Source organism: Leptinotarsa decemlineata, unplaced genomic scaffold, assembly GCF_025532065.1.
Source record: "Leptinotarsa decemlineata unplaced genomic scaffold, Ldec_3_MD MMD2_tig00000026_RagTag_RagTag, whole genome shotgun sequence".
Classification (NCBI taxonomy): Eukaryota; Metazoa; Arthropoda; class Insecta; order Coleoptera; family Chrysomelidae; genus Leptinotarsa; species Leptinotarsa decemlineata.
The window spans coordinates 7369310-7383645 of record NW_027412539.1 but is presented as its reverse complement, the minus strand read 5'-3'; the positions used below and the strand labels follow the sequence as shown (position 1 = coordinate 7383645).

At 35.1% G+C, this 14336-nt stretch overlaps 2 protein-coding genes across 3 annotated transcripts in view; one reads left to right on the top strand and one right to left on the bottom strand.

Moving 5' to 3' along the window:
* Nucleotides 1-14336, bottom strand: part of uif (sushi, von Willebrand factor type A, EGF and pentraxin domain-containing protein uif) — a 152048-nt gene that overhangs the window by 12840 nt on the left and 124872 nt on the right. The window contains exons 23-29 of one of the 2 annotated variants that reach the window (XM_074171664.1): nucleotides 13843-14055; nucleotides 11700-11982; nucleotides 9189-9257; nucleotides 7676-7866; nucleotides 6314-6487; nucleotides 6035-6232; nucleotides 3560-3825 (exon numbers count right to left, since the gene is read on the bottom strand). In XM_074171664.1, coding sequence (XP_074027765.1) covers nucleotides 3560-3825; nucleotides 6035-6232; nucleotides 6314-6487; nucleotides 7676-7866; nucleotides 9189-9257; nucleotides 11700-11982; nucleotides 13843-14055 — 1394 coding nt within the window. The remainder of the gene's footprint in view (nucleotides 1-3559; nucleotides 3826-6034; nucleotides 6233-6313; nucleotides 6488-7675; nucleotides 7867-9188; nucleotides 9258-11699; nucleotides 11983-13842; nucleotides 14056-14336) is intronic. The other variant, XM_074171665.1, reaches the window with a different exon arrangement.
* LOC141480921 (uncharacterized) lies at nucleotides 4224-5983 on the top strand. The gene is made up of 2 exons (XM_074171666.1): nucleotides 4224-4681; nucleotides 4751-5983. The coding sequence occupies exons 1-2, from the start codon at nucleotides 4619-4621 to the stop codon at nucleotides 5048-5050; spliced, it is 363 nt and encodes a 120-aa protein (XP_074027767.1). The 5' UTR covers nucleotides 4224-4618; the 3' UTR covers nucleotides 5051-5983.

Genomic DNA, 14336 nt, shown 5'->3' with positions numbered 1-14336 from the left:
AAAACGTTCTACTACATTACCATCTTTGACATATCTAAAAACGATTGAAAGTTGTGATGTACAGGTAATATCGGTAGTTTCATCAATTTCCCATGCAAAAAAAGAAACACTTTCAATCTCCTTGCTTATATTTTCCTCAGTAATGTATGCCACACTGTCTATAATAAGCTCATTTTGGATGGTTTTTGAGGTGCCCGAAAAAACGCTACCGTTTAAAAAAGTGCCAAATTGTGAATCATATTTGCCTCATAACACGAGATAAATGTTTCAAATCGAAGTATCCTATTTTGGACCACGTTTGGTATTCGGTTTGTACGGAAAATAAAACACAGGGCTAACAAAAAAGTTTTTCTCGTTTAATGGAGTCGGTTAACCAATCGCATTTATCGTACCAACTAATATTAAATCCACGATTTTGTCGATTATCTGACGATTTGATTGAAATCAAATTTGGTTGAGGCCTTCCCAGAGTTCTAATAATGTAAAATTTATTATCATGAGTTAAAGACTTAAAATTATTTGTCAGCAACCAATCGACTATATCGTCAGATTTTTTAATTTCGTCCAACTTATCCATAATAAATGAAAAAAAAACTTGCCGAAAAGTGAAAACCTGAAAACACCTTTAAATTGAAAGAAAACACTTTAAATATTACCAAAAAAGCACTGCTATAATATAATACTGCCTGTTTTATACACAAAGAACAAATATTATCAAGAAACATTAAAACGATTTACCGGAATATCTTTTAGTCCCGGTCCGTCACGGTATCCCGCCGGAATAATTGAATAAAAAACAAACGCATTCATACACTAACGGAGACCAACTGGAGGCAAGCCTCCTCTGACGCTATAATTTCTGCAACTGAAATTACAAATCAGGACGTATGTTGCTGGTTGGATCGGTCTCGTGGAGCCTGTGTTTTTTAAAGCGGTCGGAGGCATGGCTCCCTTGCAACGTATGGCATTCATTATTTCGGGTTGATAGTTTATTCGCTATTCGTTCATGGGCGGTGCATTTGATGTTTTGTTGATGAGTTTTGTTGATGTTTTTTCGGGCATATTATGTATTTATATTAAAAATTTAATGGAAAAGTAATGATAACCAAGCATTTTTAGAAAAAAATAATCATAATTATTTGTCAATATCTTTTAATTTATTGCGATGAATAGCCTCAAATGTTATGAAGAGGCCAAGCCTCCCTTGCCTCCTCTGACGAGCCGCCGCTGATAATGTATATCAGAAGTATAACACAGGGACTTGATGAAAACAAAAAATGGATTGCAGTGTTTCTAGACTTGGCAAAGGCATTTGACACTGGTGATCATGAAATAATTCTTAACTTACTGGAGCGTTTTGGTGTGCGTGAGGCGTTGGATGTCTTTCGCAATTATTTGACTGATCGGGAACAATGTGTTAAAATTGACGATACATAAAGTGAAACTGTGACCATAAGAACAGAGGTCCCCCAAGTAACCGTTCGTGGTCCAATACTTTTTCAATCCTACATAAATTCTCTACTCTGTTTGAAAGTGAAAGCAAGAATTATATCATACGCTGATGATACGGTTGTTATTTTCAATGAAAATACATGGTCTGAAACCAAAAATTCTGTCCAGTCAAGCATGAAAAAGATTCATGAATGGTTGAGTATGTATCGTCATTCATTAAACGCTAGTAAAACCACAATTTTACTATCTCTATAACATCAGCAAACACACATGATTTCTCTAATATTAAAGTTCCAGGTATGAGGGGGGAAATCAAAGAAATAAACGAGGTCAAGTATTTGGGCATAATTATTGACAATAATTTAATATGGAACAATCATGTTGACTATCTGACAAAAAAAGTGAGGAAGCTAATATATAAATTTTACCAGCTACGAAAGTTTCTATCGAAAAATATACTCATATTAATTTACAAATCTCTAGCTGAACCACTTTTTTGTTATGGTATTATCGTGTGGAGAGCAATGTATGAGAGTTCCTTGCAAAAACTGAACGTAATACAGAACTATATCCTGAAAATAATATTGAAGAAAAAAAGATCTAATCACACTAATCTTAAATATTCAGAAGATCTTAGTAATATTCGAACATTATACATTATGCATTCATAGTTTATCTATGTATGCATTCAAAAACAAAACATTTCATGATTGTGTTCCCACAGTTTATATTACTAAAGTACAACAAACGAATTGCTACCCACTCCAAAATTCAATAAAAGTATTTGTCGACGCTTTTCAACTTATACGCTACCTAAAATTTGTAATATCCTTCACCTAAGGATAAAGTATATTGAAAATTATAAAACCTTCTCTATAGGAACAAAAAAAATTATCTTCGAAAATTACTTTGAATTTATCAAAATATTAGAACACCAGTACATACACTGCCATTAAATTGTTTCCTAACTCTCTGTACACATCTTTGATTGACGACTTGTTTATTTTGTGGAAATTCATGTTCACTGAGGATACACTACAAAAACACACTTTTGTCTATTTTCCACGATATTTCTTTATTGTTGACTAGTTTCGGCTATTACACCATTTTCAAAACTAACTGATTACATTTAAATCTGAGTAATTTATATCTAAGTTGCCTATCCTATCATAAATGATTTGGTACCTACATTTTGTATACCTGAAATATCCATGAACATAACAAAACAAACCTTTTGATATAATGTAAGTTTTGGGAACTGGATTATAGAATCAGAAGAGGACTATTATTTAGATCAAGTTGTTCATTGAGGACAATAGAATTGGGATTTTTCTTTGACCTGTTTATGTCCATAGATTCCAATAGATTCATCATTTTCCCTTTTTCGCATGTGTGAAGGATCTTTAAATTATCTTTATCTATTTTATGTTTCCAATTTTGAAGATGTCGTACATTAATGATTTTTTATCCGAAATGACATGTTCATAGTACCTTGTATCAAAATTTCTACCAGTTTGGCCTGTATATTGGGTGTATATAAATAAGTGTAAAACATTCAAGAAGGTGATTCCTCATCGAAAAAAAGATAGGATCTTTCATATAAAGTAATTTAATTGGAGCATCCCTTATTAAGATACAGCCCCTTAAAGGGGGCACATAAAATTTGTATAACAATTTTTTTCACAAGCACTAAAAAAGTTACAATATTGAAATTAACCTGACGTTTTGTACTACCTAAAAGACACTTAGCCAGTAATTTATTCGGTTTACCCCATGTTTGGAAGGGGTGGAAAACGCAACCCCTAAAATTTATTTCCAATGTAACTTTTTGTCTTATTATTTGTTTACCATTTAAAAACTCATTTCCGATAGCCTGTTTCATTCTCAACAAAAAATGTCTCTTGAGTTTTTTGCCCAAAATAAACCAGTTCGCAGCAAAAAATTATTATACGAACCACTTCAGAGATACATCGTCATAAATGCGAAAATACGAAACTAATCTTTCTAGTAGGTCTCTATTAGTGATAGTGACAATCAAATTGGTATCACGCTGTCAGTTTGTGAATTTTCGAAATTGAATTAATACTAATGACAAATGACCACTTACCGCGGCAGGTCCCTTAGTACTAGTATTTGGAGGACACTGAATGCATGTTGTCTGCTGGGATTCGGACTGATAGTATCCCTTCTTACAGGGTGTGCAGCTGTTCAATGTTCCATTCAGATAAGAGCCTGGCGTACAGACTGGTAAAGAACATTCTTCAACAGTAACCGCGCCAACCTTTGGGGTTGTCCTTCCAATAGGACATCCTTGGCAGGCTGATTGAACTCCTTGAGATCTGAAGGTTCCCCGAGGACATGGTTCACATTTTCCTAAATATTCGAAGTAGTTATTGTTGACATTGAAACGCAGTTTATCAACATATATGGGTGAGTATCTATATCCTAATGATATAGGTATTATTTAGATGCGGTAGTTCAGTTATGGATGTTTATTACAAAAAAAAACATACACACAAATTAAGCTACTGCTTATCAAATAGAAGGATAAAATGATGTTAATAATTTGGATTCTTTGTTGTTTTACCAGTATAAACAAAATTCTCGAGAGAACAAAATATTCAACAGATTATTGAGCTATTTGCAATCTTTTCATTTCTTGCATCTAAACCCTAAAGGCTTTGGGAGGTCTATTGACACAGAATGTAATGATGATTTATAATATAGGGTCTTCCAACAGGAACTTCCAAACATTGACAATGGGCTCATTTAACAATTTTTTTTTATTTCATTATTTGAAAGTTTATATTTCAAATAGTACATCTGCAAAAAATCTGAATTTTCACTCTTTATCTTCCCTCTAAAATTAATAGTTGAATGTGACGTTCACCGAAATGGGGCGCGGTCAAGCTTGACGTCACATCATTGGACTCGGCAACATGGGAGTGCTGGCGGATAAGCGAAATACGTGTGCTAGAGCTGTAGAAAGCAAATTGTTTGTTTTTTACTGCAGTGTGTCAATTGCGTGAATATGAATAATGATAAAAAAGGACGTTACAAGTATTGCATCGTTCCTAAATGCAAGAATTCTTCGGTAACTGCACCAGACACAATTTTTATTTCACTGCCAAGTAACTTAAAATCACGAAAGTTATGACAGCACGCTATGCGGAGGGCCGACTTTGTATCTGCCAGGGGGACGCATTTTTGTTGCGAAGATCATTTTAATGTAAGTATCAATGGTAATGATTATTGAAAAAAAATTATAGTTTACTCTGAGCACTACTTTGAATTCTAGGTTGAAAAAGACTTAGAACATCACATGTATATCAAAACTATGAAAGTGGAAAAAATTATATTGAAATCAGGCGTAATTCCTCATATATTTGATTGCCAGATTAATAGACCGACGGCTCATACATCTAAAGCTCCACCGTTTGTTCAAAAAAAGGAAAAACAAATTTTGTTAAATACTTGTAACGAAGATATCGCTGAAAATCAAAGCATGCCTGATGAAGCAGGTACACAAGAAAAGACCTTTGATGCTGGAATTCAAGTTAACAGGTTTTTCGAAGATCAAAAGCTACACAGACCGTAAATATTATATACTACCGAAAAAGAAATCGTTCTAAAGAAGAAAAAAATACAGAAAGTATTGGAAAAAATTACGACTAAGTTCCCCGAGGACGGTGAGAGTTCGAGTACATCAGACATGACTTCTGTTGATACATCATCAGATTCTATTTTGACTGGAATATTTGTTCAAAACTGAAATTCGAAAAACAATATTGAGCGAAGATCTATTTACGTCATGGTGAAAAATCCGAAATTATATCTTGGAATCACAAGGGACTCTTTATTTATTATAGAACTTTCGTCTCAAAAATGCCAGTTATCCAGAATTGATATATACATTACTTTACATATACATTACTCACCAGGTATATATGAATAAGCCACAAACCACAGCGGCCCTCAAAGCCAACATAACCCATGTCATCGGTCAAATTCAGCCGGATTTATGAGCCAGAGTCATGGAAAATTGGACGTTTCGGATGCGTTCCACTCAGAGCGCATTTGTTATATTAAACTCCCGATCCCATCACAGACACTAATTAAAGATTCAGTAATTTCTGGAGGCGGTAAAATTTTCAATCACTTAACAAAACACATTAAAGAAATAAGTTCAGTAGAACATTTCAGAAAGGAAGTAAAAGCTCTTCAGTTGGATAAACCCTATTATAGTTTACAAGAATTTTAAAATGACGCATTCTAACTCAAGCTTGTTTTGATATGTTGTAAGATGTTTTTCATGTGCTAGATTTTATATATTGTTGTAGGTATGAGACATTCTAGTTTACCTAATGTCGGTGTCGACTTATTGTTCGTTTCTTTCTGTGTGTGTATTTTACTATACCTTAATTTGAGATTGTTTTAGGCCTTAACTTTGTCAACAAGAATTTGTACCTTTGAACAATAAAGCATATTCTTTCTCTCTCTTTCTCTATTCAAATTTGAAGATAGGAAGCGCTTAATGGAAGACCCTATATATTCAGTTATAATTAGATGAGCGTTAACTTACCGTCCAATGCAAGCTGCATTCCACTGCCACATTCATCACGACATTCTTTAACTGAAACAGCTTCGTTCGTTCTTGTAGTTTTTCCCAAACCACAAATTTCGCAAGAGAAAGATCCTTCGTTGGGTTGATAGAATCCGTGTCCGCAGCTGCGACATAAACCAGCATCATGATCATAGTATTTTCCAGCTGGGCAACGCTCTGAAAAAAAATATTTGTATGACAATATCTTCGACACAAAGGAAATAATCGTTCAATTATTTCTATTTGTTGAAAGAGTACCTTTGCAATCAGCAGCACTTCGAGCTCCAAGTCCAACTGTTACTCCTGGTCTACCAGCAATAACAGGACATTGTATACACTGTAGCTGTCCAGATTCGCTCTGATAGAATCCTTGAGCGCAAGAAATACAGGTCTTTGTATCTTTGTTGTAGTAGGATCCGATGGAACAAGGAACTGAAAATCATAATTAGATATATTTGCCGAAATTAGTTTTTTATCAATGCGTTTCTATAATGACCATACCTATACAGTGTGTAAAAGTCAAATGAAATAAATTCATTATTTCGATTACTGTACATATTTTTAAAAAATCCCGAAATGCGTCAAATGTAAATTATAATTTAACATTATTCAACGTAAAAATAACAATCCTAGCTTCAACCGCCTTCGAATGACAGGTACAACCCAAATTTTTTTGAATAGGAAGTATAGGTTTGTAATATATCGTTTGAAAGGTCTCTTCATTCTCTATTTAAAAATGTTATCGCTTTTAAATTTATTGCAACAAATGAGATAAAATATATTTAAAAAAACTAAAATGTAATGCAAAACGTAATGAAATGTAGAATACGAAAAAGAACTATAGATGTTAATGAAGTAAATGTTCAAAATGTTCACCGCGAACGTCTTGGCAACATCCCAATATCAAGTAACATATCAGGCGTGAGCGACCTAATCGCAAGCGTAATTCGTTCTTTCAAGTCATTCAAATCTGCCCTTTACATATCCCCATAAAAAGAAATCTAATGATGAAAGATCAGGTGATCACGCTGGCCATTCAATCGATCCTCGCCCTTCCTATTCACCGATTGGGAAATGATGTATCGAGGTATTGCCGGACATTAACTTGGTAATGTGGTGGTGCTCCATCCTGCTGAAACCATTTCGTATTCACTGGAACTTGAGGGTTTCCTGGATCAGGATATAAATTTGCTAAACTTGGATTGACATCATTTTGAAGTAGTGCCAAATAATTATCGCTATTCAAGTTGCCCTCACTCAGTATCTGTTATCAAATATATTGGATCTTCTTTGGGAAAATGTCGAAGAAGATTCATAGATTTCAACAAAAACACTGGACTAGAATAACATCTTTAAGTATGTCTCAATGACTAGAATCAGGCTGAACGTAAATAGTGATAGTAAATAGAAATTTTATTTGTTCAAGTCTAGTTTGACTTTTTGCTACATTAACGCAATATATTGTATATTCGTGAAATGGGTCTAGGCTAACTAGATATCAATTACATTCTCATATTAACTGAGAGTTGTGAGTACTTTACAAGTGAGCACTTTCAATGCCTTACATTAATTTTTGAGTATTTTGATTCCTTTTCAACATAGTTAGGGAGATATTCTTACCGCAATCTGGTGCCATAACAACTTGACCAGAAGGACAAGCGTAATCGGATTGAAGTACCAACGACGACGGATCTGGTACAGTGTTTGGCAGAATGTCTCGTACATCGAATTGATCTTCTTCCAGAATCAACTTCTCTAGTAGGGCTTTCACAGAAGATCTCTCATTCGTGTTGGAGTGTACTACTGGATCACTAATAACCAAAAAACTCAAATTCATGACAGCACCCGGATTAGTCGATATTTGATAATTATCATGGAGCGTAAAAGGGCTACAAAAATAGATTAATGATAACTTCATTATAGGTTCTCAATATCCTGGACTGAATGAGTATTATAAAGGAGTTCGAATAGAAAAAAGAAATAATTGTAGCAAAATGTGATATTTTTTAACTACACAGCGTGACTTTTTCATAGAGTATTTGAATTTGTACAACGTATCAGAATTTTTTTTATGAATAATGTAATTATTGCGTTCCGAATTTTTTTTGAACGAACATAATTGCTTTCATAATCATGGACAATGATCATGATTTTTAATTTCAGGTTATATTCTGTTTCTTTTATCTCAAATGAATTTTTAATTTGTATATTCTTTCAATATTTAATTTTCGGTTTTGAAGGCACTGGATTTTTGAAGAAACTACAAAAATCCATTGCCTTTGAACCCGAAAAATAGTGACACTGAAAAGTTTTTTATATTTTCACGATATTTTATAAATACCTGAAATATTTTGATTGTTGACCAGTACAAGATCTTGAAAAAAAAAATGAAATATTCATAATGAAAAGCAACTTCTTTGAAATGAACAATTTGAAATAGTGAGAAAATGTGAAGAAAAGGTGATATCATGAAAGAGTAAAGAGAAGCACAAGATGGGAAATATTAGGCAAACTCAAAGAAAGGTCCAAAGTGCCATCCATTATCACCAACTTTATTCATTCAAAAAATAAATGAAGTCGATCAGTGTATATAATCCATTATTAAAATCTTTCGGCTTACAAAATATAACCGAACAGATACTGGAGACTATTGACTAGTAACAATCCCCGAAAACTGAAAATATTTATAGATCATCAGTGAAAATAATATTTCCATTCCATTTGGAGGTGGAATGCAAATTATATATCATATTTGCAACTCTTCTTGATATATCAAAACGAGCTGCGAATATGAGACTGGAGAATGAATCAAGTATATGGAAACAAAAATAGAAGGATGATGGAAGATGAACGTAGGGAAAGTTACAAAAATTATATAAAATTATATGGTGGAACCATAAGTAACTACAAAACAAACAACATTGCTGAAAACAAAAGAAAGAGTGAAAAGACTAAGAAGTTTTACATATAGGAAAACTGGGAGAACATTTGAAGGAAATGAGTTTATAGAGAAAAGCTTTCAAAATGAATGTTTGAATAAATTTTCGTTCCTAGCTTGTACCCTTCCACGCTCCTCAATAGTAGAAGGAATAGAGGAGTAAATAGATAAATAAAAACACTACTGCATGCTTACTTCAACGCCGGGAATGAGATTTCTATGTCGTAAGTATCACTGGACGACTGCCTTCCTTGTCGGGAATTTCTACAATAAATCAACATGCTACTTCTACACATCCAACTAAACTAACTAGATACATGCAACTATAACACAAAAAGCCTGTCATTGACCTCGACAATATCTTGAATGAAAGTTAGCAATCTCCAGTAAATTCGCTATCTCTAAAATGGATAAAATGGATCATGTACCAATTAATTTATAGCCCGAAAATGCAAATTAAATTCAAGACCAATTCAAAATACTGTAAAAAATTTTGGAATTTAACTTCACTTAACCTAAGGATAGTTTATGAAGATATAATATATATGGATTATTATCCACTTATAAGGAATTTCACTTTCAGTAATTAAAAGCTAACTACTAAATATGGACTGTATATTTCTACTATTCAATACATTCTCGTAGATCGAAAATTAAATTCTTAAGTGGTTAAATGTACCCCCTAATGCCATGAAGAGACGTCCTCTTGTCATAAATTTTCAAATGACATTATACCTAAACTAAAATGAGTAAAAGAAATTATATGTTAAACGGTTTTATTGAAAAAAAAGATGATAATGGTGTAGATAATGTACTAAAAACTACAAAATAATTCGAAAGGTCCTAGGTAGCAGTCATCACACCACTATCTTCAGCAATCTACGATATTGATCAGATAACAAATAATAAAATTGTTGGACGTAGCGTAACCTAGATTAGGGGAGCTGGCCCCTGGCCTAATTCATCGCGACCTTTTCAGAGCTATTGTGATGCTCCTTGGTTGTTAGAGCTTATTTTCTAGCTTGATCTCTTTGATGAGACTCCTTCATATAGCTGGCATCCTCTGCCAATGTCAACAAACAGTCTGTCGCACTCTGCATTGAATCGATTTGTGCAATTGGCAATGTGCACAAGTCTGTATGCAGTCCATCTAGCCTCTCATTCCAGAAAAATGTGGAGAGGAGGTAGATCTAGAAGGATCTCCATGATCGCTTACGGTGTGGCACTGATGGCACCACTCATAGCCAGACAAGCCTGTCTCTGTAAGCCAGAGAGCTTCGTTTGGGCCGTTTTCTGTAAAGCCTTCGGTCACCAAGCAAATGCACCATAAGTGATCATTGATCTGACAATCATCACATAAATCCAATAGATTTGTTTGGGACCTAAACCCCAAGTTTTACCACAAATCCTTCGACATGTCCATAGTGACAGTCTGGTTTTGTGTAAAACTTTTTCCAAGTGAATGTTCCAGGTGAGTCTTTTATCAAGGATAATGCCAAGATATTTTGTCTCCCCTCCAAATGGAATTTTCTTCTCTTGGTGAAGGGGATTAACACAGTTTTGCTGGGGTCGACAGACATCTGCTCCCTCAGGCACCAACTGTGAACAACGTCCAATGCGCTTTGGAGAATATTACAAGCTACCCTTCCCGACGTGGACCTTGCCAGGATGACAAGGTCATCTGCATAAGCTGCAGATCAACTTTTCTTCTGTCGAGGGAATCAAGCAGACTATCCACCAGGAGCGACCACAGAAGGGGAGATAGTACCCCACCTTGAGGGCAGCCCATGGTGACCCTGAGCCTCGCCTTGAAGAGTCGTAGTTGCAGTTCTGTTTACTAGCATGGCATAGATCTAGCCAGTTATGGTCGATTCTATACCCTTCCTAGCCAGAGACAATCCTATAGATTTAGGTAGTGCATTGTCAAATGCTCCTTCAATATCAAGAAATACAGCTACCGCAATCTCCTTGTTATCAAGGGATTGGAAGATTTTCTCTACGAGGTTGTTTAATGCTGAATCTGTCGATTTGCCGGTTTGATAAGCATTCTGGTGGTTATTCAGTGGGGATGCATATAATGCTACCCTCCTGATATATCCGTCCAGTATCCTCTCAAGTCCTTTCAGCAGGAAGGATGTAAGGCTGATTGGTCGTACCGATTTGGGGTGTGGGTCTCTTCGGCCCACTTTCAGTATATATACCACCCTTGCTGTCAACCAACTGGGTGGTATATAGTTCCACACCAGACTAGCTCTATACAATTTTGTGGGAATAGGTAAAATTATTTCCAGTCCGTTTTGAAGAAGAACTGGAAATATACCATCCTCTCCGGGAGATTTGATGGGAGAACGTAGTGAAACATGAAAAATAGAATCGGTTTACTGGTATCAGAGTAAAAAAAAAGTGAGAGGCGAGTAGCCTACAGAAAATAAAGACATTTTGACTCTATTCTTTGTGAATATCATTGACGAAATTAACTATAGTGACAAGTGGTCTAGATGAAAATGAAATGTTTCTAAAAGCATAACAGACTTCTCAATTTTCAACTATTTTTATTCAAGATACTGCGTGGCTGACTAATAAATATAAAACAGTGAATACATCCACAATAAAAGTTCACAAAAAATACAGACTGATTACCATGCCTTCGTGTACATTGATCTCATGAAATCATAACGATAGAGAAATAAGATGAAAAATACTCACTTGCCAACGGGTACACTGGCATTGATGACGTAGGTACCACCGTCATCATCGTTGCTCACTTGTCTCGTTTGCCTATTTCTGTGGTCGCACTTAACGTCTATATTGAGTTCTTTACACTCTCTAGTACCTTCGACAGAGAACGAACAGAAGTTCCAATCTCTGTTCAGGGAGTTAACTGCTGTGCGCACTCTTTGTTTGAGTACTCCTTGTCCTGCTTCGTTACATAGTACTGAGCTTGGGAACAACATCGCGATTCTGAATACCCTTTGGGCAGGTTTAGAAGCTGTTGAATTGAAAAAGGTTATAATGCAAAAAAAGTTATTTTGATGATTCAAATGAAAGAGGGAAAAACAATAGAAAAGGGTGTAAAAAACTGATGCAATTTCAGGGAGTGAAAATTGTTCTTGTTGTACCAATAATAATAATAATAAATGCATTTATTGACAGCAGAAATAAAATGATACAATATGAGTTTCCTTTCTGATGTGGTGGTGGACGGACGTGCCGACAGCGACCGTCCACAAAGAAGGTACGCGAACGCCATTGTTGGAGATAAAACTCAGTTTGTGTCGTAAATATCTGCCGTCATAGAACGTGCCACCATTAAATTAAACTTTTTTGTGAACAGTCTATAAGTGTTGAAGAGAAACAGCACTCCCATTCACGCCGGTTGGAGGCCGGGGTGGACCGGATGTCCACGTGGGAGTGTTATAGGGGATTTACATAACTTCTGTCCCCATTCACGCCGGTTGGAGGCCGGGGTGGACCGGATGTCCACGTGGAGACAGGATTTTACCAATAAAATATTAGGTGTTTTTTATATAATAAAAAGTTTTGATAAAAAAGGGGTGACAGCATTGCTGCGAGCAAGACTGCTGCATCCCCCCGACGAAGCTCCTATCAATTCTGATAGGAGGAGAATGGACAAATGCGCCGAAAGGAAGCAACGTCCAAAAACCTAGAGACAGACATGATTCAATATGGAGAAAAAAAATACGAATTTGTCAATAGGATACAAGATTGAACAGAGAGTTCATTCTTCCTCTTGCACCTTACAAAAAAAAAGATGGAAAAGATAAAAAACAAACAAAAAACAAAGCACCCAAAATTGTAATTGTAATTGTGATAGGGGGTACAACATTTAATTTGTTTAAAGAGGGGAGATGAGGCAGATATCGATACAAACATAAGAATACTACAATTATTTCAGCTATGACCTGCAAGAGCTAATAGTCGTAGAAGATATTCGGGTATTAGGTATTGTTTTTTCAGAAGGTGTTCTTTCAGGCAGTACCTGAAACTGGAAACAGATTTCGACCGAAAGGAAGGTGGTAGGTTGTTATAGAATTCAGCTATTGTATATGTAAATGACCTTTTGAAAAGTTCATTGGAGTGTCTAACAACATGGATCATTTTACGTCTAATGTCCACTTTATGAACATCAGTTCGATAAGTTATTTTGTTATAGAGGTAGGGAGGAGTTCTATTGATAATAACTTTCTGAAATAATGTCGAAGAATGAAGAGGATCTAATTCATTTTTTATGCAGTTATTTATACAGTTATTAGTATAAACTGATGAAAATTATTATGAAATGAAGAAAATAATATCGACACGATTGCCAAAAATAGCAAATGACGAATCAAAAAATGTATTGGTATATATTTTCATTTGTTACTTCAATTTTGAATTTGAAAAAGACTGAAACTGTATATAGGCTGTTCACGTTAAGAAGAGAATGACGTCATTTTTGGTAATTTTGTATATCCAGCACAACAACGTTAAAATTCCCACTGAATTGCGTTCAACAGCAATGAAACTACTAACATTTCATTATGTAAGTTTTGTAGGTGATAGTAAAATTTCAGAAGTTGCCGAATCGAAAAAAACTCGAAAACTGTCAGTCTTTCTTTTCTTTTCACAACTAATCATTTCTTTTGATAAGACCTGCGTATATTCAATATGCCTAAAGCATTGTCGAAATAGTTCCAACAAATACTAAAAGTAAGTAAGGATAATAGCAATAAAACATATCAACAGTACAAAAAAATTTGAAAGTTAACGTGAACAACCTATATAAACTTTCTCTCTGCCGCCATATTTTGTGTCCAATACTGTCAATATTTATGTTACCATATCTTACCAGAACAAGCTGGATATACTAATGGCAGATTTGGATTATTCGTTGGTCTCCAAAATCCTTCAGCTCCACAGGTGTAGAAAAGAGGAATTTCTTGGGAGAATCTCAAGCCTGGGTTGCACCCGATTTCGCAAACCTTGAACTGGCCACCGGCACCCCAGTCTTTGCATGACTGGATTCCACCGATAGGGTCTGGCAATTCTGGACAAAATTCAGCTGAAAAAGAATTATAATGAATTATATAACTTCATTTGATGATGAATTGAGGAAAAATCATTATTACTAATATTTTTTTATCGAAGAGTTTGTGCTGGTCGGGTACTTAGTGTCCCCGAAGCGTTGTCACATTGAGAGAGCGCTTGGTCGGCATCAGTAACTAATGACCACTTCAAAATCAAAGTATCTGATCATTCCTGGGCTGAAATCGGAAATTGATAAATTCATCAACGCCAGCAGAAATCAATGTGTTTTCAACACTGCGGTATGTCAAGAACTTG